This window comes from Bufo gargarizans, chromosome 10 (genome assembly GCF_014858855.1).
Source record: "Bufo gargarizans isolate SCDJY-AF-19 chromosome 10, ASM1485885v1, whole genome shotgun sequence".
Classification (NCBI taxonomy): Eukaryota; Metazoa; Chordata; class Amphibia; order Anura; family Bufonidae; genus Bufo; species Bufo gargarizans.
Window position 1 is genome coordinate 68,859,600 of NC_058089.1, and position 25,011 is coordinate 68,884,610.

The window sequence follows — 25,011 nt, forward strand, 5'->3', positions numbered from 1 at the left end:
TCCGAGGATGGAAGTTCTCCCTCCTCCTCTAACCCGGATAACAGCTCCTGATCGCTTGAAGCGGGAATAGAGACCGCGGCGGAAGTACTAGGGCGATCTTCAAGTAGATTACTCAAGGATTCTTTAACTGTTTCTCTGACTTCATCCTTGATAATCCTCTTTAGGCTTGATAAGAGAGAGGGGGCCTCATCCTCCAATAATTTGCCAACGCAGGCCTGACATGCAGGTTTGCCCCAACCGGACGGTAGCTTCCTCTTGCAAATAGCACAGCCCCGCTCCTTGGATCTTGACCCCCTTCTCTCTTTAGAAGTCTAAACACATAAAGCAAAGACAACCATCAGATACTGAGATATATGGAAAATGCAGGGCATTCGCCCCTCTTACCCCCACCGGTACCGAGGATTCGTTGGTGGTTTCAGTGGGTTCTGCGCGCTGTGTGGGCTCCATTTTCTGCCACTGGCTCTCATCTATGGAGTTCACTGCAGGCCAAAACACCAGCCTGCAGTGAGAGCTGGCTGGCTTTTGAACTTGCCGGGCGCGCGTCGGCACCCTCCCCTTCCGGTCCAAGGCCCGCCTCCTCCCACTGCCAAAAGCCGGAAGCCCAGATCCGGCGCCCATCGATGACGTCAGCGCCGGCCCGACCTACCCGGAAATAATCGCGTCGCGCGTGCGCGCGCGAACGCCAGCGGCAGCCGAACATACGGCACGGCCGCAGAGGTTCGCCAGGCCGGGGACACCGAAGCAGCCCCGACGGGGGAGTGACCGGACGAGAGGGAGTCCAAAGAGGCCAGACTTCAGCAGCGGCTTCCGAGGAAGACTTACGCCGCTCGGGTAGGCCCTCCTCCTACGGGTATCAACCAAGGGGCTCCCGCAGCTCTGCTCTTTACAGCTGTGCATCCACCCTGTCCCTTAGGACAGGAAACAGAACTGGCATGATGGGGGTTGTACCTCCCTTTTGAAGAGGCTGTGCTTCCTGTTTCCTGTCCTGAGGAAGGGGGCGGATGCTATCCATGGGTGCTGTCATAGGCGAGGGGGGAAAAAAATAGCAATATGACATCTACTGAACATGGGCTACAATGTGAGGTATTGCTTTTAGGTCCTGTTTAAATATAAAAAGTGACATAGAAAATAAAAAAAAAATATATATATTTTTATATATATTAAACATAAAAAGGTGTTTTAAACAGCAGTTCAATTTCTGATGACACATTCCCTTTAAGGCAGATTTACACCGCACAATTGTCGTGCCGATTAACTTATACAGGAAAATGTGCTGCCAATCACCCGATGAATGAGCAAAAAGCTCCTTCACCAGGTGAAATAATCTTTAATGCCGATTGTGCTGTGTGAACAGCGATATAATGCCCAGAAACAATCTGTATGAGGATGAGCGATGGCGGTATCCATCACTTGTCCCCATACAGTCGAGGAGCTTGCTGCAAATGCGGTTCTTTCCTCCACTAATGAGCAGGGAGTAACGAATAGTACCTTTCCAATAACTGCTTGCTTGGTTGGCGCATTTGTCACTTCAGCAGAGAGTAACTACCGGTATATAGCTAGATAATAAGGGCTCCAAATTAACACTAGTAAAGCAAAGTGTTGTCAATCCATGTAAAAATAACCACTTAAAATGACGCCACTGCACAGAATTCTAAAACATATAATCATCTTTATTATTTCACAATAAAAAATAAGAAAAATATTAAAATAGATCCAAACGCACAAATGTAGGAGAACGTGTGGAAAATTTACATCTATTATATAGCTCAATGTAAACCGGTCATATAAACCACAAGGGTAATTAATAGTCGTGATACTAAACTGCATGGAATATATAAACAAATCAATAAAAACCACAATGGCGACCACATCCGAAGTCGATTCGCATAAAACTTTATTAGAATACAGTATGGAGAAAGCTCTCTGTACAGTATTAGAATGTAGAAGTTATTACTTTGTGAAGTCTCACCACTCAAAACAAAACATGAGTTCACTACAAAGGTTTTTTTACAGTAGAAATAAATGTCCAAAGTTATTACCCAAAGTCTTGCGAGACTTTGCGAAGTATTAACTTCAGCTCCTCTGAGCCAATACATTCTAATACTGTATGGAGCGCTCGCTCCGTACCGTACTCTAACGAAGCAGATGGAAACATATAGTTCTTTCATATAGATATCTGCCAATTGGACTGTGAGGTATGGAAGGGTTTTCCAGAATCTCCTTGCTTTTAACTAGGTCCAGTAACATATTTTACCTAAAGAAAGACTCATAGTCCATTGGTATTTGGGGCTCTGGTCCTCCACCTTGGCTTGCATTTCAGAATATCCTGATCTGGCTTGTTTATTTCCAGTTGTGATTCAGGTGGGTGCATGTGCACCACAGCAGCCGATTACTGGCTGTAGTGGTGGCATGTCCCCAAGCGGAACATGACCCAATAGTAACAAACCACATGGTGAGATGTCAACGTTTAAAGGGATTCTGTCACCTCCCCTCAGCCAAAAAACAATTTAAAAGCAGCCATGCAGCACAGCTTACCTGGATTAAGCTGTGCTGTTTAATCTTGAAATCCGTCCAGCAGTTACTTTAAAAAACGACTTTGATCAATAAGGAAATGCGTCCTGAAGGTGCCCAGAGGGGCGTTTTTTTCTTCCTAGTGAGCCCAGTACCGCCCCTCTTTCAGTGCCCAGCCCGCCTTCCTTGTATTTTCTAACTGCCGCCCCCAGCCTGCCACAGCCTCTGCCTCTCCTCCCCCTCCCTCACGCCGAACGAAGTCTCGCACAGGCGCAGTACCCACTGAGGGCTGCGCCTGTGCGATCATCAGGAGACTGAGGGCGGCAGCTTCATCTTCGTCACTGGGCATGCGCCGTGCCCAGTGACGTCCGATGATCGCTCTTCCCTCAGTCAGCAGGGAAGAGCAAGCATCGGACGTCACTGGGCTCTGCGCATGCCCAGTGACGAAGATGAAGCTGCCGCCCTCAGTCTCCTGATGATCGCACAGGCGCAGCCCTCAGTGGGTACTGCGCCTGTGCGAGACTTCGTTCGGCGTGAGGGAGGGGGAGGAGAGGCAGGAGAGGCTGTGGCAGGCTGGGGGCGGCAGTTAGAAAATACAAGGAAGGCGGGCTGGGCACTGAAAGAGGGGCGGTACTGGGCTCACTAGGAAGAAAAAAACGCCCCTCTGGGCACCTTCAGGACGCATTTCCTTATTGATCAAAGTCGTTTTTTAAAGTAACTGCTGGACGGATTTCAAGATTAAACAGCACAGCTTAATCCAGGTAAGCTGTGCTGCATGGCTGCTTTTAAATCGTTTTTTGGCTGAGGGGAGGTGACAGAATCCCTTTAAGCAGTCATTGCCTGCAGAAGCGCACTTGACCCCGTCATATAGTACATGACAGTCTCTTTCTAAGGCTAGTTTCACCCGAGTGCTTCTTAGATACGGCAGGCTGAACAGCCTACCGGATCTCTTTGTATCTGGCATTGCTGGAAGCTACAAGGATGCCGTCCGGCCCCATCAATTATAATAGGGACCAGCGGAGATCCTGCCAAGACCCAGCAAATATGCTAAGAATCCAACTGACAAATGATGCTGGTATATAGGGCTGAAACGATTATTCGAATAACTCGATTAAATCGAGTCAAAAAATTCATCGATGCAGTTTCCCTGCATCGAGGAATCGTTTACACCACGTGATCACGGAGCGGGAGTGAAATTAAGCATCTCACTCACGGCTTCCGTGTCCTCCGGAGGTCAGAGAGGCAGGACTGAGCCGGCCGGCACAGCTGAGGGAGGAGGAGGGAGTCCCTTCCTCCCCACTGTGCGCGGCTGCCGCTGAACACCAATGAGGACAGAGTAGGAGGAGGAGGGGAGGGACTGTGGCCACTGCACTACCAATGAATCTGCCGGCCATATCCCACAGGGTCCCCCTCCTCCTCATCATTGGTGGCAGTTTGCAGTTCCGATCGGAGCCCCAGCAGTGTAATGCTGGGGCTCCGTTCGGTTACCATGACAGCCAGGAGTCACGCTACTGAAGTCCTGGCTGTCATGGTATGTTAGTGAGCAGAGAGCAGCGCATTATACTCACGTGCACTGTGGCCGCCGGTAGCTCCTTCTTCTGTCTGTGCGGCGGATTGCTAATGCTTACAGCATTAGCAATGCGCCGCACAGACCTATGAGAAGGAGCGACCGGCGGCCACAGCGCACGTGAGTATAATGCGCTGCTCTCTGCTCACTAACATACCATGGCAGCCAGGGCTTCAGTAGCGTGACTCCTGGCTGTCATGGTAACCGAACGGAGCCCCAGCATTACACTGCTGGGGCTCCGATCGGAACTGCAAACTGCCACCAATGATGGGGAGGAGGGGGACCCTGTGGGATATGGCCGGCAGATTCATTGGTAGTGCAGTGGGGGGGAAGAGGGGGGGAGGCAGATCAGAGGCTGGGGGCAGGGAGGCAGATCAGAGGCTGGGGGCAGGGAGGCAGATCAGAGGCTGGGGGCAGGGAGGCAGATCAGAGGCTGGGGGCAGGGAGGCAGATCAGAGGCTGGGGGCAGGGAGGCAGATCAGAGGCTGGGGGCAGGGAGGCAGATCAGAGGCTGGGGGCAGAGAGATGGAGAGAGAGTGGTTAATGGAGGCTGCAGGCACCACCTTGGTATGTATAAAGTTATTGGTTTAGAGAGGGGTTAATGAAGGCACCTCCAAGGTGCTTTCATTAACCTCTTCAAACCAATAACTTTATACATGCCTAATGCCAAGGTGCTTCCATTAACCCCTCCAAACCCAATGGGCATGTATAAAGTTATTGGTTTGGAGGGGTTAATGGAAGCACCTTGGCATTAGGCATGTATAAAGTTATTAACCCCTTCAAACCAATAACTTTATACATACCTAATTACGTATGTTATTTTAAGTAGCTTTTTCTTATTAGATTACTCGATGAATCGAGAAATATAATCGATAGAATACTCGATTACAAAAATATTCGTTTACTGCAGCCCTACTGGTATAGTAATTAAATTTATCTGCCCAAAGTATCCAAAACACTACTAATTTTTCCTTCTTCTTTGATCTGCACCAGCTCATTTGGGCAGGCTGCTTGTATGCAGAACTGCCTGCATTTTCTCGTCAACCCCAGCATGCATTGCTCTGTTAAGTTTCTCAGCATGTGCCACATTGTTCGCTCTACAGTAGTCACACCCCTACACCTCCCCTCTTCATGTCATATAGGAGGAGAAAGCAGTGTGAAACACTACAGAAACCCCCTTTAATATAACAGTTTAAACTAGAGGTGGGACGAATCCAATTTTTTCCAAATCCGAAAAGGTTCTCTTATCTTACACATAAGAAATGCACCGGCCCTGCTCACTGTTGTATAATCTTATTCTTACCCAACCTGTAGGCATTGCTAAAATATAATAATCATTTGTAATCCAGCTGTATTACTTACAGATAAGTTCTGTAGCAGGGAGGAGGAAGGAGGAAGGCCGGGAGGGCGACGCCTCACTCACTACGTCATGCACCTGTGCCGCCCACTTTATAAGTAAAGCAGGCGGCGTGGGCGCGTCACACCCGCCCGTCCTGCCTCCTCCCTGTTACTGAACTTAGCAGTAAGTAATACAGCTGGATTACACATTATTATTATATTTTAACAATGCCTACAGGTTAGATAAGAATAAGATTATACAACAGTGAGCAGGGCCGGTGCATTAGAATACAGGGACTGCACCGCTCCCCGCTGCCGGGACTCATCTGATTCGAATTTTACAAAATAGGTTGGGATTCGAGTCGATGAATCCCTCGAATCTTGTTAGATTCGAGGGATTTTTGGATTCGACGGATTCGTTGTCCCACCTCTAGTTTAAACATAAATTATTTCATGAGACTTACTTTTGAATTCAGGTTTTCCTGGTGAAGATACGGTTTCTTTCACTTGTTCCTTTTCTGGGGTAGAGTTAGATTTTCTCTTCAAAGTAGTCCTGGGGGAAGGTGTTGAAATTCGACCCATGCGTTTTGAGCTACCAGCTTTACAACAAACAGTAGTTTTACATCATTAGTATTTGAAATATATTATTACATTTGAGCAGAAAATCCGGCTACAGGTATACTACAGCAAAATCAAAACGTCTTATGTGCAGATATCTGCAATATTAATTGACAATGCTAAGGATTAGAAAATTCAAACCAGGCTGGTTTTTCTTGAGCAGATTCGATGAGCTATTTAAAAACCCTCAGCATGTGAATTTATTCTTATGTCTCAACTTCTTAAGTCCACTCAGCCTATGTCACCAGTGATGTTCTTTAACGGCTCTTGATTTCAAATTTTTTTTTTGCTATCATTTTACAAAAGATTGCGAAAAAGGAATTAAGTGGGAGACAGCTGTACACAGAGCACAGTTTTGCAAAGCAACTTTGTTTTTCATATTTGGATAACAAGAAGATTTTATTTGTTGTTTTTGCTTTTCCACAATCATTCCTATAACTTTTATTTTTGCATCAACATCATAATATGAGAGTTTTTGTTTGCAAGGCAAGCTGTACTTTAAGACACTGTTTTGCTAACCAAAAAAGTTTTTAAATTATATGAACTTTCCTCATGGGTTAAATGGAGAAAAAGATTGTGTGCCATTTTCTTCACACTATTTACCAATCAAAATAAATAATGGTCCACATTTGCTAATGTGAGTGTACCTAGATATTGGCACAATTTGGTGCATCTGGGTTTAGAGAAAGTTTCTGTGTCTAGTCTGAAAAGAGTCACAGCTTACCATAATGGTACTGGGCCTACAAATGTACTGAAACTGTGCTATAATTCTGGTGTAAAACTCAGAGTAAGCCAACCAACAGTTGGAATGGAGCTAGACAAAAGTGTCTAGCAATGCACCAAATGTATCATCCAGCCTGAGTCACTATGATAAATTTGGTTCACGTTTAGACGGCTTGTTTCACTTTACTCCATCTACAGGATTATTAAATCTGCCCACTGTCTTCTCTGTATTGTGCAGGTTATGACAATCATAGGGAAACAAAATACAAATTCATATGGTCGTTGTGTTGCCATGTCCCTGTTGCGGAACACAAACCCCAGGTTCGCAAAACAAGGGCACCAGTCGTGTAAACTCCCCATTGCGGTGCAGATCCATTGAATTTAATGGGTCCACCCCCCCCCCCCCCAAGATAAGGCAAAAGATAGGACATGTCCTATCTTTTGCAGCACGGAGGCACAGACCTGGAAGCCCACGGAAACAAACAGAAGCCCTGGAACTGAGAAATATTGTAACTTGAGGGACCACTGTATTTGCTGAAACAGAGTTGGAGACATGTCCTCTTTAAGGCTACAATCACACAGCCGTGGTACCGCCATGAATATGTTGCAGACTGCAAGTCCACAAAACATGGACACCGGCCGCATCTACATGATGCGTCGAAAGATAGGGCATGTCCTATCTTTAGCACCACTGAGGCACGGATCTGGAAGCCCACGAAAGTGCTACAGTGGGTTTCTATGATGCAAAAGATAGGACGTGTCCCATCTTTTGTCACATCTTGTGGATGGTGGAGTTCACACAGCCGCTGTCTGTTTTGTGGACCTGCAGTTTGTGGTCCGCAACACAGGCATGGCGGTACCACGGCCGAATGAATGGAGCCTTAAAGAGGACTTTTATCCAACTCCTGACATGTCTGTTTCAGTAAATACAGTGGTCCCTCAAGTTACAATATTAATTGGTTCAAGGGCGACCAATGTACTTTAATCCACTCTAACTTGAGTCCATAACTCTAATGGAAAAATGGTAATTGGTTCCAAAGCCCCAAAATGTCATCTCAAGATGAGAGTGAATGAAGAGTTAAGAATAATAAGTAGATAACTAAGAAGAATAAAGGAAGTCCTTAAATATAACAGTCAGGAATAGATGCTGGAAGCTGTAAATCACTTTCTATGATGAGGACAGGAGTATCTTCAGGGTCCTGTATAGGACATAAATGTACCAGAAGAAAAAAAAGGAGCCATTAAGCCACCCTCACCCGACATCCAAATGAACAGCTCACCCTGGCACAGACAGAGGCGGTACAGGACATTTAGTACTGCACTGTACTGCAAAGAGGAACAACATTAAAATGGCCATGTTGATTGGTTGGATCTGAGTCTGAGGCATAGTATGCGGAGTCCAGTTTCAAATTGTTCCAGGAAAGACCACTGTACTCTTAAAGGAAATGTGTCATCAGAAAATGACCTATTGTTTAAAGAGGACCTTTCACAGATTATGTCACTGTGAACTAAGTATACAGACATGGAGAGCGGCGCCCGGGGATCTCACTGCACTTACTATTATCCCTGGGTGCCGCTCCGTTCTCCCGCTATGCCCTCTGCTATCTTCGGTCACTAAGTTATAGTAGGCGGAGATTTCGGTCACTAAGTTATAGTAGGAGGAGTCTGCCCTTGTTCTGCTGTAGCGCTGGCCAATCACATCGCAGAGCTCACAGCATGGGAGGTTATTTTCTCCCAGGCTGTCAGCTCTGCGATTGGCCAGCGCTACAGCAGAACAAGGGCAGACACCGCCTACTATAACGTTGTGACCGGAGATACCAGAGGGCATAGCGGGAGAACGGAGCGGCGCCCAGGGATAATAGTAAGTGCAGTGAGATCCCCGGGCGCTGCTCTCCATGTCTGTATACTTAGTTCACAATGTCAGGATCTGTGAAAGGTCCTCTTTAAATAACATTTTTATGTTTAACATATGATGTTATTAGACACAATGGTCTGGACAGGACCTAATTGACTTCTAAGGAACATTTTATTAGGCATGCTCTGTGACATGTCCAGAGGTTAGGAAGGAGCAGATAACCTGTGATATCACCTATTGTGAATGATGGATCCTGTGTCATCTATACTGTGATATCTGTCACTGTAAAAGCTTTGGATTAATACTGTACGAAGATTCGTCTCTGTACAGCAGGGGTGGGGAACCTTTTTGCTGCCGAGGGCCATTTGCATATTTGTAACATCATACAAAATTCTCAACTAAAAAATTTGACTGCTATATTTGGTCAAACATATAACTGACTTAGGGCTTTGTTACAGAAATTGCACTTCAATAAAAAATAAAATAAAATTTAGAGCGCTGTATTTTTGCAAAAATGGCGCCTGCACTATATATCTAATATATAAAGCTGAGTGTGTGTGTATGTAATGTCCAGTAAAGGAATCCGCACTGACGCATTAACAATCACGAAATTTGGCACACATGTACATCAGATGTCCGGGAAGGTTTCAGACCGGACCTCCGCTCTCTAGCACGTACCATTCCTGAGATATTTCCAAAAATGTAAATATGTTACATCCCATGACCTACATTAGCCAATAGAAGACAGGTCTCTCTCTTCATCCAACATATCCAACTGCCATACACACGGTCACATGTCCCTTATCAGCCAATAGAAGCTTGCAGGTCCTTAGTCTCCACATACACACAGTTTTACACCAGGTTTCTATAACAACCCAGCCATTTTTCTTCACTGCTGTAGGTCAGCTTTAAAGGGGCAGGGCGCTGTGGGGGACACTGTTAAGGGAGCGGAGTACTGTGGAGATCACAGTTAAGGGGGCAGGTAGGGTGGCCATTCAAGCCACCCTCAAAAGATGGTCTTAAAAACCCCGCCCCCAGGTCCCGCTATGCCACATCCCAACTCAGGCCATGCCCCTCCCACTCCACAGCTGATAAAATATGAAGGTAAAAATCAACTGCTGTCAGCTGCAGGGGTGGAGGGAGTGTGACTTTCTCCCTGCAGCTCATGCTCAGACAGCACAGTGCTGCTGTCTGAGAGTGAGCTGTTCAAAAGGACATCCCTGTGCCGGACGGAGAACAGGAAGTCTGAAAGCCGGTTTGTCCGGCCTAAAACCGAACCTCTGGCTACCCTAGGGGCAGGCTGCTGTGGAGGTCACAGTTAAGGGGATGGTCTGCTATAAAGGTCAGTGTTAAGGGACAGAATGCTGTAGAAGCCACTGTTAAGGGGTGGGGTGTTGTAGAAATCACAGTTAAGGAGATGGTGTACCGTGAAGGTCACTAATAAAGGGATGGCCGCTGTGGAGGTCACTGTTAAGGGGGCGGGATGCTGTGGAGGTCACTGTTAAGGGGGCGGGATGCTGTGGAGGTCACTGTTAAGGGGGCGGGATGCTGTGGAGGTCACTGTTAAGGGGGCGGGATGCTGTGGAGGTCACTGTTAAGGGGGCGGGATGCTGTGGAGGTCACTGTTAAGGGGGCGGGATGCTGTGGAGGTCACTGTTAAGGGGGCGGGATGCTGTGGAGGTCACTGTTAAGGGGGCGGGATGCTGTGGAGGTCACTGTTAAAAGGGGCTTGCACTGTGGAGGTCTCTGTTAAGGGGCAGGGAACGGTGGAGGTCACATTTAAGGGGACGGTCCGATATGGAGGTCAGTGTTAAGGGGCGGGGTGCTGTAGAGGTCACTGTTAAGGGGGTGAGGTGTTGTGGATATCACATTTTAAGAGAACGGAGCTCTGTGGAGGTCACTGTTAAAGGTGCGGGTTATTGTGGAAATCAATGTTAATGAGACGGGGTTCTGTGGATGTTACTAATAAAGGGGTGGCCGCTGTGGAGGTCACTGTTAAAGGGGAGGGCGCCTTGGATGTTACTGTTAAGGGGGCAGGCCGCTGTGGAGGTCAGTGTTAAGGGGGGAGATGACTGTGGAAGCTACTATTAAAGGGGCAGCGGGGTACTGTGAGGTGACTATTAAGGGAGCAGGGTACTGTGGTAGTCACTGTTAAAGGGGCAGTCGCTGTGGAGGTCTCTGTTAATCGGGCCAGGAATAGTGGAGGTCAGTTAAGGGGACTGTAACCTATGGTCAGTGTTAAGAGGAGGGTGCTGTAGAGACGAGGAGACAGGGCACTGTGTGTGTGTGTGCGGGCGTGTGTGTGTGGGGGGGGGGGAGGGTTAGTGTTAACAGGTGGGGGGATGTGGAGCTGACTGTTAAGGGGGTGGAGTACTGTAGATGTCACTGCTATAGTGCATACTGTCCATATATTTTAACGACACACACAAACAAGAAATTAAATAAATTAAATATACCCAGGAGAAGCCGGGTCCTTCAGCTAGTCTAATAAATAAAGCTGTGTATGTATGACCGCTAAAGGAATCCGCACAGTCGCATTTACAATCACGAAATTTGGCACACAGATACATCTGGACATAGAGACCCGGTCTAAAACCTATCTAGCGCGTATCGTTCCAGAGATATTAAAAACAAATAATGCATTAGCTCAGGGATGCTCAACCTGTGGCCCTGCAGCTGTTGTAAAACTACAACTCCCCTCATGCTCGGCTGTAGGCTTTCCGAGCATGCTGAGAGTTGTAGTTTTGCAACAGCTGGAGGGCCACAGGTTGAGCATCCCTGCATTAGCCAATAGAAGCCTGCATGTGTTTCTCGTCATATCCCAACTGCCATACACACGGTCACATGTCCCTTATCAGCCAAAAGAAGCTTGCAGGTCCTTAGTCTCCACATACACACAGTTTTACACCAGGTTTCCATAACAACCCAGCCATTTTAATTCACTGCTGTAGGTCAGCTTTAAAGGGGCAGCCGCTGTGGAGGTCACTGTTAACGGGGCGAGATGCTGTGGAGTTCACTGTTAAAGGGGCGGGCACTGTGGAGGTTACTGTTAAGGAGGCAGGGGACTGTGGAGGTCACTATTAAAGGGACAGCTGCTGTGGGGGTCACTTTAAGGCAGCAGGGTACTGTGGCAGTCACTGTTAAAGGGGTGGGCGCAATGGAGGTCTCTGTTAAGGGGGGAGGGCAGGGTGGAGGTCACAACTAAGGGGACGGTCCGCTATAGAGGTCAGTATTATTGGGCGGGGTGCTGTAGAGGTCACTGTTGGGGGGGATGTTGTGAAGGTCACATTTTAAGGGAATAGAGCTCTGTAGAGGTCACTGTTAAGAGGGCAGGTTATTGTGGAAATCACTGTTAACGAGACGGGGTGCTTTGGAGGTCACAAAGTGTCCTGAGGACAGCCAGTATAGTGCTGTTCTCACCTCCCTTGCCTCCTGCATGCTAATGACTGCTTCCATAATGGAAGTGGTCATTAGCATTTTCACTATATGTTCTGGCAGGGGACCTAGGTCCGTATGCGGCCCGCAGGCCAGAGGTTCCCCACCCCTGCTGTACAGTATTCAAATGTATGGGAGCTGACCAAAACTATTAAACCCCACCCCTACGCTAGACCAAAGTTACTGACCTTGACCCTCCACTGCAGTAAACCACCAGGGAGGGTTTAATAAATAGAAAATAATTTTCTGATTTTCTGTTTCTAAATCTGGAGTGCCTCTTATAGTCAGGTGTAGTGATGAGCGAAGTGAGCTTCGGATGTTACATATGAAGTCGCTTAGTTAAAAAATTCGGATTAACACTGTGCGGAGATCAGTCTCAGTACAGTATTAAAAAGTATTGGCTCAGATGAGCCGAAGTTAACTTCGTGACTTCGTTGAATAACTTCGGTAGTTTATTTTTATAGTGGAAAACCACTTTAAAACTTGAAACCAAACTCTGCTTCGGTTCCAAGGTACTAGTCGGAACCGAAGCCGAGTTCGGTTTCAAGTTCTAAAGTGGTTTTCAATTTTAAAAATCAACTCCAGAAGTTATTCAATGAAGTCACGCGCGACTTTGCAAATAACTAACTTCGGCTCATCGGAGCCCATACATTCTAATATTGTACAGAGACGGATCTCCTCACAGTGTTAATCCCAAGTTTTGAACTAAGCGACTTCAGATGTAACAGGAGAAGCTCACTTCGCTCATCACTACACCTGATTATAAGAGGCACTCCAGATTTAGAGACAGTAAATCAGAAAAATATTTTCTACTTCTTAAACCCTGCCTGGTGGTTTACTGAAGTGGAGGGGTCATGTAACTTTGGGCCAGGTTAAAACATAAGAAAGAATTTACATATGTGGTATCGTTGTAATTGTAGGGACCCGCAGAATGAACGTAACAAGCCACACAGGAAACACTCTAAAAACAAAACCCATAAAACTGTGGTGTTATTTAATATTTTTTTTATATATAAATTCCACTTCCCACTACATTGCATGCAACCGTAAATGGTGCCATTAGAAAGTACAACTTGTCCTGCAAAAAAAAGTCCACGGTTAAGTGAGTGGAGAAAAAAAAAAAAAAAAAAAGTTATGGCTTTGCTAAAGCTGGGAGTAAAAATCTAAATGATAAAACCAAAAATCACCCGGTCCTGGAGGGGTTAATAAAACCTCACATTTTTGTACACTAGTGCTGGCTGTAATTTTAAGGTAATAAGGCTGTAATAAGGTCCTTAAAGCGGTTATCCTATACTAAAAAAAAAGCTCCCCATATGCCAGGCCCCCCACTATGAATATACTTACCCAGGTCCCTGCGCCGCTCCTGGGCCCCGAACCGCCCAAAAAAATAATGATGTGAACTCCCCCTAAGCTGTACTTGGAGTTTACATTTTCTTTCAGTACATAGTAGGACAATCCTCCCCATGTGCTGAAGGGATCGTTCAGACTGCTCTCCAGCCTGCCACTAATTATATAGATCAGTGTCAGAGGTCACACAGCGGACCACAGCGTGCGGAGTCCTGCAAGAGAAGGCCAGGAAGCAGTGAGTACAGAGTCTGCACAGGAAGTGCTGCATTCACCACTCCCCGTTCCTGCTGAACTAGTGAGCGCTCCTTAGTATTCTCCCTATAAGACGCACCGACAACCCCCAAAATGTGTATTATAGGGCAAAAAATACTATATTTCATATTTTGGAAGGCGAGGTAGCCAAATATCATCAATTCTGGCAATGTTTTCTATTTTTTTTATGGGGTTTATCGATTGAGGTAAATAAAATGACTGCTTTATACTGCTGGTTGATATGATTACAACAATACCAAATTTATAGATTTTTTATGTTTTGCTAATTTTGTATCATAAAATCACTATTAGAAAATCATTTGCACCAATGCACTTGTGAGAGCTGTGAGCACGGCACTCAAAGTTGATTTTTATAGCATTCCACTAAATGCAGGAACATCTGCCAGGTCAGCAAAACTGGTGATACCCTTTACAATGTAAAGTTATCCAACACTGTATACATTTGTTATATATGGTAGATATCAACTGGGACCCCAAAAAATAAAAACACAAAATCTGAAATCAAGGCAGGTAAGCAACTAGAAGGCTAGGCTTGACTTGTGACCAAATAATTAAAGAAGGATTCCTTACGAGCTTTAGGAGAGCAACTGGTTAATTCTTTGACTTGTGCTACGTTACTTGAAGGACTGCAGCTTGCTTTATTCGGGACAGAAACATCTTCTGAGAAACGTTTAACTGGTGTTGTGTAACCTACATGGGAGATAAAACAAAAAAGACTAAGAGTCAAAGTAGGTCGGCATCCACATACCCGGCAAAACAACCTGCAGCATAATTTAACATGGAGGGCGGATCTTAAATTCACAGACAGATTTCCACCTTTGAACTGTAGAGTGTAAAATTGGGAAAAATCCACATCTAACGCCATATGGTCATACCCTTGTAGTAAGCTGCCTTCGCGTTCTAATAACTGGTGCTGATTAACACAAAGGTTATACAGGGGTTTCATAGGGTCAATTTATACACCTTTTTATTTGTAAAGAGATTTACTGAGATTTTTTTCATTTGATAGCAGCTGTGCTTGGTATGGCGGGTTGAGTGCAGTACCAAGCACTGCCGCTATATAATGTACTGCGCTGTGCTTGGTAAGCATTGAAAAGGCCACAGCGCTCACAGGGGAAATCCGGACGCAAACTGATGGTATTTGTCATACGGATCCGGATGACAAATGCATTGAAATACCGGATCCATCTTTGCGGTGTCATCCGGAAAAACGCATCAGTATAAATTTTTCTTACATCTCTAAAGGTCTGCGCATGCGCAGACCGGAAAGCTGAATCTGTTTTGTATGGTCACTTAATGCCGAATCCGGCACTAATACACTTCAATGTAAATTAATGCCGACATTCCGGAAAGTGTTCAGTATTTTTGGCCGGAGAGAAAAACTGCAGCATGTTGCGGTATTTTCTTCGTCCAAAAAACGTAAGCGGGAGTGAACTGATGCATCCTAAACAGATTGCTCTCCATTCAGAATGCATTAGGATAAAACTGATCAGTTTCTTTCCGGTATTGAGCCCCTAGTACGGAACTCAATGCCGGAAAACAAAAACGCTAGTGTGAAAGTACCCTTATACCACACAAAGAAGAGGAGAATCGCTCAAGTTGCGATAACAAGTGCGCACACGCTGTCATCTCAGCACTAGACCAGCGAGTCTAGCGCTGCCGGGCAAATGCATTGGGGCGTTATTAGAACATGCAGGGGGGCGGTATCATTTCTGGGGGCGTGGCAGAAGCAGTGCTCGGAAGGCATAACCCAGCCTCCAGTGCTCCAGTTGCTTTTACAGATAAAACGGACCTCAGAGAAGGGAATGAAAGGTATGTTAAGAACCCTACCTGGCTATATGACTATTAGGGTATGCTGGAACCAGGTAACAGAGCCTCTTTAAAGAGGTTGTCTGAGTTATGTAAAAAATAAATATAGAACTGTAAATTTGATGGTCAGCAATATATACATAAGCTAAGCAGGTTTTAGACAAAAAAATAAAAATATATATTTCCCTGGTTCTCTTCTGGCCCTTTGTTTACCTGCAATAACAACCATCTCTATTGCTCCCCCTGCACTGCAAAGGGAGTGAATAAAAGTGCTGCCCTGAGGGAAATGTCCGCTATGTGTGCAGAATGAGGAGGGCAGATCATGCGTCTCTTCACTACCTGCAGCTGCACAGCAAAGCCTTCAGCCCTGAATGTTTCCTGAAGAATCCAGGGAGAAGGAGACACAGGGCAGATGAAAGTGCAGGGGGTTGTGGCCAGCACACTGATGTCTGGTGTACAAACACAGATCTGCTTTCTCAGGCTTCTACATGAGACATCGTCAGAGAAGGTGACATCACAGGTCATGTGACCCTCAGTGAAATCTGAGAAAGGAGCCACTGCAGATGAAGGAAGTGAATTGAAAAGCCTTTACATTTGATTAGTTAGAAACATAGAAAGAACAATAAAATAACTCGGACAACCCCTTTAAGAATTGCAGCTTAAATGCACTAGGTCTCGCGAGACCTAGCACATTAAAATCAATTATCGGCATCCTCATTGACTGCAGAGGATGCCGGTTTGAAGCCTGGAAGCACAAATAAAAATTAGGCTACTTTCACACTAGCGTTCGATCGGATCCGTTCTGAACGGATCCGATCGTAATAATGCAGACGGAGGCTCCGTTCAGAACGGATCCGTCTGCATTATATTAGCTAAAAAAAGCTAAGTGTGAAAATAGCCTCGGACGGATCCGTCCAGACTTTCAATGTAAAGTCAATGGGGGACGGATCCGCTTGAAGATTGAGCCATATTGTGGCATCTTCAAACGGATCCGTCCCCATTGACTTACATTGTAAGTCTGGACGGATCCGCACGGCCAGGCGGACACCCGAACGCTGCAAGCAGCGTTCAGCTGTCCGCCTGTCCGTGCGGAGGCGAGCGGAGCGGAGGCTGAACGCCGCCAGACTGATGCAGTCTGAGCGGATCCGCTCCATTCAGACTGCATCAGGGCTGGACGGCTGCGTTCGGGTCCGCTCGTGAGCGCCTTCAAACGGAGCTCACAAGCGGACAGCCGAACGCTAGTGTGAAAGGAGCCTTAAATATATTGACTCAAATTTACCACTATCATGAAGTACAATGTGTCACGAGAATACAGTCTCCAAATGGCTTGGATAAGTAAAAGCGCTCCAAAGATATTACCACATAAAGTGACATGTCAGATTTTCAAAAAATGGCCTGGTCCTTGAGGTGAAATATGGCAGGATCCTAAAAGGGCTAGCTGCCCTATATAAGTGCACAAAATAAACCAACGTACATGAATAAATACTACAATTGCTAGCTGGGAAACTGAATCCTACACCAAGGGGAACATTTATTAAGACCAATGTTTTAAAAGGCCCATAGCTGGCAGATTCGCCAACGTTATGAAGTGGAGCAGGTCTCTACATAACTTTTGCACATCCAGCGCCAGTTCTAAATGTAAGCAGCTTCCGAGCCGTCTTAAATTTAGACAGGCATAGAAAATGTTGAATGAGATGGGCCTTCTGGCCTACCCACAATTTTAAAAAGTCGCAGATAGCGGCGTAACTAACCAGGTAAGTGGACCTACTCTGATGTACAATTCCTTGTTGCATTATTTCTCCCTTTCCCATTCCACACACTTTCCATTTCAAACCCTTCCTCCCCCTCCTACTCATAACAGTCTGACCCTCTATCTGCCTGAAAATAAAATGTGACTCGGGAAAAAAAGAATATCTGCAGAGAAGCCTATCTGATCGTCCTACCAGCCCAAAAACAGATTTGCATAAGTCGGTGCACAGGCTGTCCCCATCATGGTAACCGTTCTTGATAATAGTATTTGCCTTTGAAACAAGAAAAATTGGGAGTCAAGGTGAACAGGAGTAGTGTTAAATGAACCCATTATGTGCCTGTAAAGAAATACTTTTAGTGTCAATAAAAAAAATATAACTGCTTTTAAACCAAGGTGAGAATCTGGTCTTCTTGGACCAAAACATTATTGGCATGCGTTTCACCCATGAGAACGAGATATGTTTCTTGGACCTCAAAATCAATATTGGCCTCATCTTGACAAATATCTACAGGAACCCACATCAACAAAAGTTTTCTACGCAGGGACAGCTGGTACCCTATGGCATAAAAAATAAAAAAAAACACAGGATACCGGGAGTAGGAGCCAGCCACGCATAGAGGAAACAGCATACACCTGGCTCCACTCTTTAGACTTCCTATTCCATCAGCTACATGGAAGTAATAAGCTACCATTCTGGTAAAATTTGGGACAGAGTCTTGAGGAACTCACCCGCACAAGGAAAGTCAAGCTGAGATGGATCATCTTCTCGAGAAAAAGCATGCCTCTATAGATAACTGGGGTAATAAGATGGTCAGGGGCGGATTGGCCATAGACCTTACAGGGAAATTTCCCGGTGGGCTAATTCCCAAGGGGCCGCCAGACCCTACTCAAGGCCGAACAGTGGAAGTTTTGGGAGACTACAGTTCCTCGTAGCCTCGGGAGACTACAGTTCAATGGCTCCTTTTAAAATATTGACTGGCTCTGAATCTGAGGCTATCTCCTAAGCATATCTGACTCAGTCTCCGAAAATGGCTCTCTCCTTGATAGTCATATCGAGGACGGGATTAATAGCACCATTTCTATTTTTGCAGATTAGGCTACTTTCACACTTGCGTTTAGAGCGGATCCGTCTGAGACGGATCCGCTCATATAATGCAGACAGTGGATGCATTCAGAACGGATCCGTCTGCATTATATTGTTAAAAAATTTCTAAGTGTGAAAAGTAGCCGCAGACGGATCCGGCCAGACTTTACATTGAAAGTCAATGGGGGATGGATCCGTTTGAAGATTGAGCCATAGTGTGTCATATTCAAATGGATCCGTCCCCATTGACTTACATTGTAAGTCTGGCCGGATCCACACGCCTCCGCACGGCCAGGCGGACACCCAAACGCTGCAAGCAGCGTTCAGGTGTCCGCCTGCTGAGCGGAGCGGAGGCCGAACGCTGCCAGACTGATGCATTCTGAGCGGATCCGCGTCCACTCAGAATGCATTAGGGCTGGACGGATGCGTTCGGGGCCGCTTGTGAGCCCCTTCAAACGGAGCTCACAAGCAGACACCCGAACGCTAGTGTGAAAGTAGCCTTACACTAAGTAGGGCTGGATGATATGGTCTAAAATCTATATTGCGATATAATTTAAACTATGTGCAATAGCGACATATATCACAATATATTATTTTCTTTTGTATGTATACAAATTACATGGCCATCATTATCCATGTCCCCCAGCCAGCACCATCAGCCCCATGCCATTGCTATTTGCAATCATCCATGTCCCCCAGCCAGCGCCATCAGCCCCATGTCATAGCCCTTCTGCAACCCAACCGCAGCCCCCCCTTCCCCAGTAGATACGGGCCCCTGATAATATACTTACCTTTTCTGCAGGGTACGAGGCTGACTGATGGAGTCCGCAGGAGACAGACCGAGTCTTCTCCCCAGCATGCACTGGGAGTGACTTGACGTCACACACAGCATCAGCCAGAGCGCTGACGATGTGTGCACGCAAGGACCTGGCATGATGCTGAGGGAGGAGGCCACGGAGCGGTGAGCGAGAAGCTTCTTCAATTCACTACCGCTCCGTGGTCATCTATCAATGTGGATAAATGTAAAGTTATGCATTTTGGTAGTAATCTCTGTGCTTCATATGTCCTAGGTGATGTAACACTGGGGGAGTCACTTATAGAGAAGGATTTGGGTGTCCTTGTAGATGGTAGATTAAATGATAGCATACAATGTCAATCAGCTGCTTCTAAGTCCACCAGGATAATGTCATGCATTAAACGAGGCATGGACTCGCGGGGGCAGGGATGTAATATTACCACTTAAAGCGTTGGTGCGGCCTCATCTGGAATATGCAGTTCAGTTCTGGGCACCAGTCCATAGAAATAATGCACTGCAGCTGGAAAAAGTACAGAGGAGAGCGACTAAAATGATAAGGGGCATGGAGGGTCTTAGTTATGATGAAAGATTAAAATAATTTAATTTATTTAGTCTAGAGAAGAGACGTCTAAGGGGGACATGATTAACCTATACAAATACAGTGAGGAACAGAAGTATTTGAACACCCTGCGATTTTGCAAGTTCTCCTACTTAGACTTCACAGAATGGACCTTAACCTGTCCGGGGGTACTAATGTAGATAGTGGTAAACAACTAAGGAAATCACTGAGGACCACTATTTTAAAACGTAACCTTTAATATCAAATGTAATACCAATGACCCAAATGTCTATACAATAAAGGAAAATAAATAAATAAAGCAAAAATTTGTCATAATATTCCGGTTGTATGTGGATTTAATGGACATTCAGTTTGCATAGGGTATGGGACAAAAACCCTATTCATGTCCCTATATCTGGAATTTCTCCTAGAAATCATGGAGGGGTCTGAAATTCACATTGTAGGTGCATTCCCACACTAAGAGAGAGAATAAAAAAATTTTAAAAAAAGGAAATCCCATTGTATGATTTTTTTAAAGAATTTATTCGTCTTCCACTGCTCAACATAAGTATTTGAACATCTGAGAAAATTAGTGTTAATATTTGGTACAGAAGCCTTTGTTTGCAATTACAGAGGTCAAAGGTTTCCTGTAGTTCTTGACCAGGTTTGCACACACTGCAACAGGGATTTTTCTCCTCTAGATCTGTCAGGTTTCGGGGCTGTCGCTGAGCATCATGGAATTTCAGATCCCTCCAAAGATGTTCTATTGGATTTAGGTCTGGAGGCTAGGCCACTCCAGAACCTTGATATGCTTCTTACGGAGCCACTCCTTGGTTATCCTGACTTTGTGCTTTGGGTCGTTATGTTGGAAGACCCAGCCACGACCCATCTTTAATGCTCTGACTGAGGGAAGGAGGTTGTTTCTCAAAATCTCACAATAAATGGCCCCATTCATCCTTTCCTTAATACAGTGCAGTCGTCCTGTCCCCTTCGCAGAAAAGCACCCCCAAAGCATGATGTTACCACCCCCATGCTTCACAGTAGGGATTAGGGATCGACCGATTATTGGATTTACCGATATTATCGGCCGATATTCAGGATTTTGAACGCTATCGGTATCAGCATTTATTTTGCCGATATTCCGATAGCGTATGGGGTACACAGATCGCGCTGCTCTTAGCGCTCTCCATGTTCCCTCAGCAGCACAGGGGAGAAGGAAGCAGTGTCACCTCCCCCTGTGCCGCTGCTGTCGCCAATGAATGGACGGGGGACAAGAGGAGAGGAGGAGCTATGGCCACTGCGCCACCAATGAAGCTTAATCTCATTTATTCATATACAGGAGGCGGGAGCTGGCTGCAGAATCACATAGCCGGCTCCCGACCTCTTTGAGCTGTAGCTGCGATCTACGGTAGTTAACCCCTCAGGTGCCGCGGATCGCAGCTACAGCTCATAGAGGTCGGAAGCCGGCTATGTGATTCTGTAGCCAGCTCCCGCCTCCTGTATATGAATAAATGAGAGATTAATCTTCATTGGTGGCGCAGTGCGCCCCCCCCCAACCCCAGTATTAGACATTGGTGGCGCAGTGCGCCCCCCCCTCCCCCCCAGTATTAAGCATTGGTGGCGCAGTGCGCCCCCACCCCAGTATTAAAAACATTGGTGGCGCAGTGCGCCCCTCCACAGGATCCCCTCTTCCCTGCTCCTCCTGTTATTTGTGGTGAGACATGGACTGACATGGGACACTTCCCCTGTAACAGTGAGGACAAGAGTCATCTATCATCTTGTCCAAGGATACGAGGCTAAAATCGCCTTGATCTCCATTGCCCTGGAATATACATGTGAAGTCCCCTGATGATGTCTGGAAAAGACAGAAACATGGCATGTAGGGCGTTGTAGTTAGGGCTTGATAGAACTTTAGACCCATACTGAGGGAAAGGTTCGGTGTGGGGTCGCCCCTGTCGGGCCGGGTGCTCCATTGTGGTAGGCAGGCTATCAGAACAGCCCCTTGACCCCTAGACAGGCAGGAAAGCCATAAAAGGGTGTGCCAGGAGTTAATACCGTGCCAATTACCACATCAGCATCCGGTTACAGCGGTCAAAGGTAACATTACCGCCAGGACCGTCATCCACAGTCGTGGACCCCGCCCAGACGAGGTGAGATCCACCCTTTTTTTAATTTCATTTTTTATAATATATGAACTGATACAGTGGAGGAGATTATTGTTGTTAGTGTTGTCAATGTCGTCTCTCACCCAGTGTGATACATTATTTTAAATGACCTAGTAAAGGTTACGTTTTATTGAATCCCAGTTTACAATATTTTTTCTTCAACTTCTTTCCAATACCTAAAAAATTTAGGGCATCTCCAAAAACAAATGTATAAGATCTGCCTTCTCTCCCCTAGATTTTGGGCACTTATCAGACGTTCTCACACCCATTCTCTTTAACGCCCAAGGTGAGAGATCTTATGTGAACCCCTTTCCGACACCATAGTATAACTTTTAAGAGCATCATTCCATTTTTCTTCCGTAAAAGACGGAAGCTCTTTTTCCCATTTTCCTCTAGCAAGTATTGTAATCCGTTTTTTCCCCCTTCCATGAAAATCCCATATCTTTTTGCCGTTATTCCTCTTTTTTTCTCCTCCATTAGTAAATGTATGTATTCTGATTGTTCATATAATTAATATACATACATATATATACACATATATATATATATACACACACACACACACACACAGTACAGACCAAATGTTTGGACACACCGTCTCATTCAAAGAGTTTTCTTTATTTTCATGACTATGAAAATTGTAGACTCACACTGAAGGCATAAAAACTATGAATGAACACATGTGGAATTATATACATAAAAAAGTGAAACAACTGAAAATATGTCATATTCTAGGTTCTTCAAAGTAGCCACCTTTTGCTTTGATTACTGCTTTGCACACTCTTGGCATTCTCTTGATGAGCTTCAAGAGGTAGTCACCTGAAATGGTCTTCCAACAGTCTTGAAGGAGTTCCAAGAGATGCTTAGCACTTGTTGGCCCTTTTGCCTTCACTCTGCGGTCCAGCTCACCCCAAACCATTTCGATTCGGTTCAGGTCCGGTGACTGTGGAGGCCAGGTCATCTGGTGCAGCACCCCATCACCCTCCTTCATGGTCAAATAGCCCTTACACAGCCTGGAGGCGTGTTTGGGGTCATTGTCCTGTTGAAAAATAAATGATGGTCCAACTAAAAACGCAACCCGGAAGGAATAGCATGCCGCTGCAAGATGCTGTGGTAGCCATGCTGGTTCAGTATGCCTTCAATTTTGAATAAATCCCACACAGTGTCACCAGCAAAGCACCCCCACACTTCCTCCTCCATGCTTCACGGTGGGAACCAGGCATGTAGAGTCCATCCGTTCACCTTTTCTGCGTCGCGCAAAGACATGGTGGTTGGAACCAAAGATCTCAAATTTGGACTCATCAGACCAAAGCACAGGTTTCTACTGGTCTAATGTCCATTCCTTATGTTCTTTAGCTCAAGCAAGTCTCTTCTGCTTGTTGTCTGTCCTAAGCAGTGGTTTCCTAGCAGATATTCTACCATGAAGGCCTGATTCACACAGTCTCCTCTTAACAGTTGTTCTAGAGATGTGTCTGCTGCTAGAACTCTGTGTGGCATTGACCTGGTCTCTAATCTGAGCTGCTGTTAACCTGCGATTTCTGAGGCTGGTAACTCGGGTGAACTTATCCTCCGCAGCAGAGGTGACTCTTGGTCTTCCTTTCCTGGGGCGGTCCGCATGTGAGCCAGTTTCTTTGTAGCGCTTGATGGTTTTTGTGACTGCACTTGGGGACACTTTCAAAGTTTTCCCAATTTTTCGGACTGACTGACCTTCATTTCTTAAAGTAATTATGGCCACTCGTTTTTCTTTACTTAGAATTTGTATTATGGCAAGAAAAAAGCAGCTAACAGTCTATTCAGTAGGACTATCAGCTGAGTATCCACCTGACTTCTCCACAACGCAACTGATGGTCCCAACCCCATTTATAAGGCAAGTTGTTTCACACTTTTTTGTTATGTATATAATTCCACATGTGTTAATTCATAGTTTTGAGGCCTTCAGTGTGAATCTACAATTTTCGGAGTCATGAAAATAAAGAAAACTCTTTGAATGAGAAGGCGTGTCCAAACTTTTGATCTGTACTATATATATATATATATATATATATATATATATATATATATTCACCGATGTCCTCATAGCATTTTTAAGCTGAAAATATTTATATCGATATCCTTTTGGGGGATCCCAAACTCCCTTATCAAGGTGCCAAAATCCTTCAGTTCATCTTTCGCAAATACTTGACCTAGATATTTCATCCCCTTTTTATCCCAGTCTATATAGGACCTGACTGATCTTTTGCAATTCCTTTAATTTGATATTTTTCCAAAAAGGAGTATAATGCAAATAACCTTTTATGTCTAATATTTTTTTTTTAACTTCCACCCATATATATTACATTAAATTCAATATAAGATTTTCTGTGGTATTTTTCCCCAGTGTTCCTGACTCCAAAACCTCTAAGTGATTCGTTTCCTCTCTCCAACCCATTTTCAATAATTCTTCCCTACCCACTAAACCATTTACACTTCCCTTTATCTCACTATATTGTGTTATTAAATAATAAAAAAAAAACAATTAGGGACTGCTAATCCACCTTCTCTTACTGGGAGCTGAAGCACTTCTCTCTTTAACCTAGGGCTGGCACCTTTCCAAATAAAATCCCCCATTAAACTATCTAATAACCTAAAAATTTTCTTCGGCAACCTCATTGGGGCATTTTGCAAAACATACAGTATTTTTGGAAGAAAAATCTTTTTTATTAAATTCACCTGACCCTTAGTTGACAACGGTAATCTTTTCCAAATATGTGTTTTAGTTCTAAGTTCTTTTATTAAGGGGAGTACATTTAACTTTCCATATTCTTCTACACTTCTAGAAATTTGTATACCTAAATATTGAGCCATTCTGTGATTACCCGTTCCCTAATAACATCTAATGGGATTTCCCCCAATTAATGTTTAAACCAGAAAAAAGTAGTAATGGGGAGAGAAGGCATCCCTGCCTGGTGCCCCTATAGAGGGCAAAAGACAGGGACAAGCTCCCATCCACCATCACCCTAGACCTCGGATTGGAGTATATAAGTTGAATACATCTTATAAATCCCTCCCCTATACCAACCCTTTTCAAAACTGCCCATATATACTCCCACTCGATACAACCTTTTGAGCACCCAATGAGAGTATAGCTTTCTCAGTTTCTATTTTATTGGCTTCAATATTAAGGTACAGCCTTCTTATATTT

The 25,011-nt window shown here is 45.2% G+C and overlaps 1 protein-coding gene across 2 annotated transcripts in view; it reads right to left on the reverse strand.

Moving 5' to 3' along the window:
* VRK3 (VRK serine/threonine kinase 3) overlaps positions 1-25,011 on the reverse strand; it is a 254,135-nt gene that overhangs the window by 165,920 nt on the left and 63,204 nt on the right. For both annotated transcript variants that reach the window (XM_044269695.1, XM_044269694.1), the window contains exons 3-4: positions 14,238-14,357; positions 5,881-6,015 (exon numbers count right to left, since the gene is read on the reverse strand). In XM_044269695.1, coding sequence (XP_044125630.1) covers positions 5,881-6,015; positions 14,238-14,357 — 255 coding nt within the window. The remainder of the gene's footprint in view (positions 1-5,880; positions 6,016-14,237; positions 14,358-25,011) is intronic.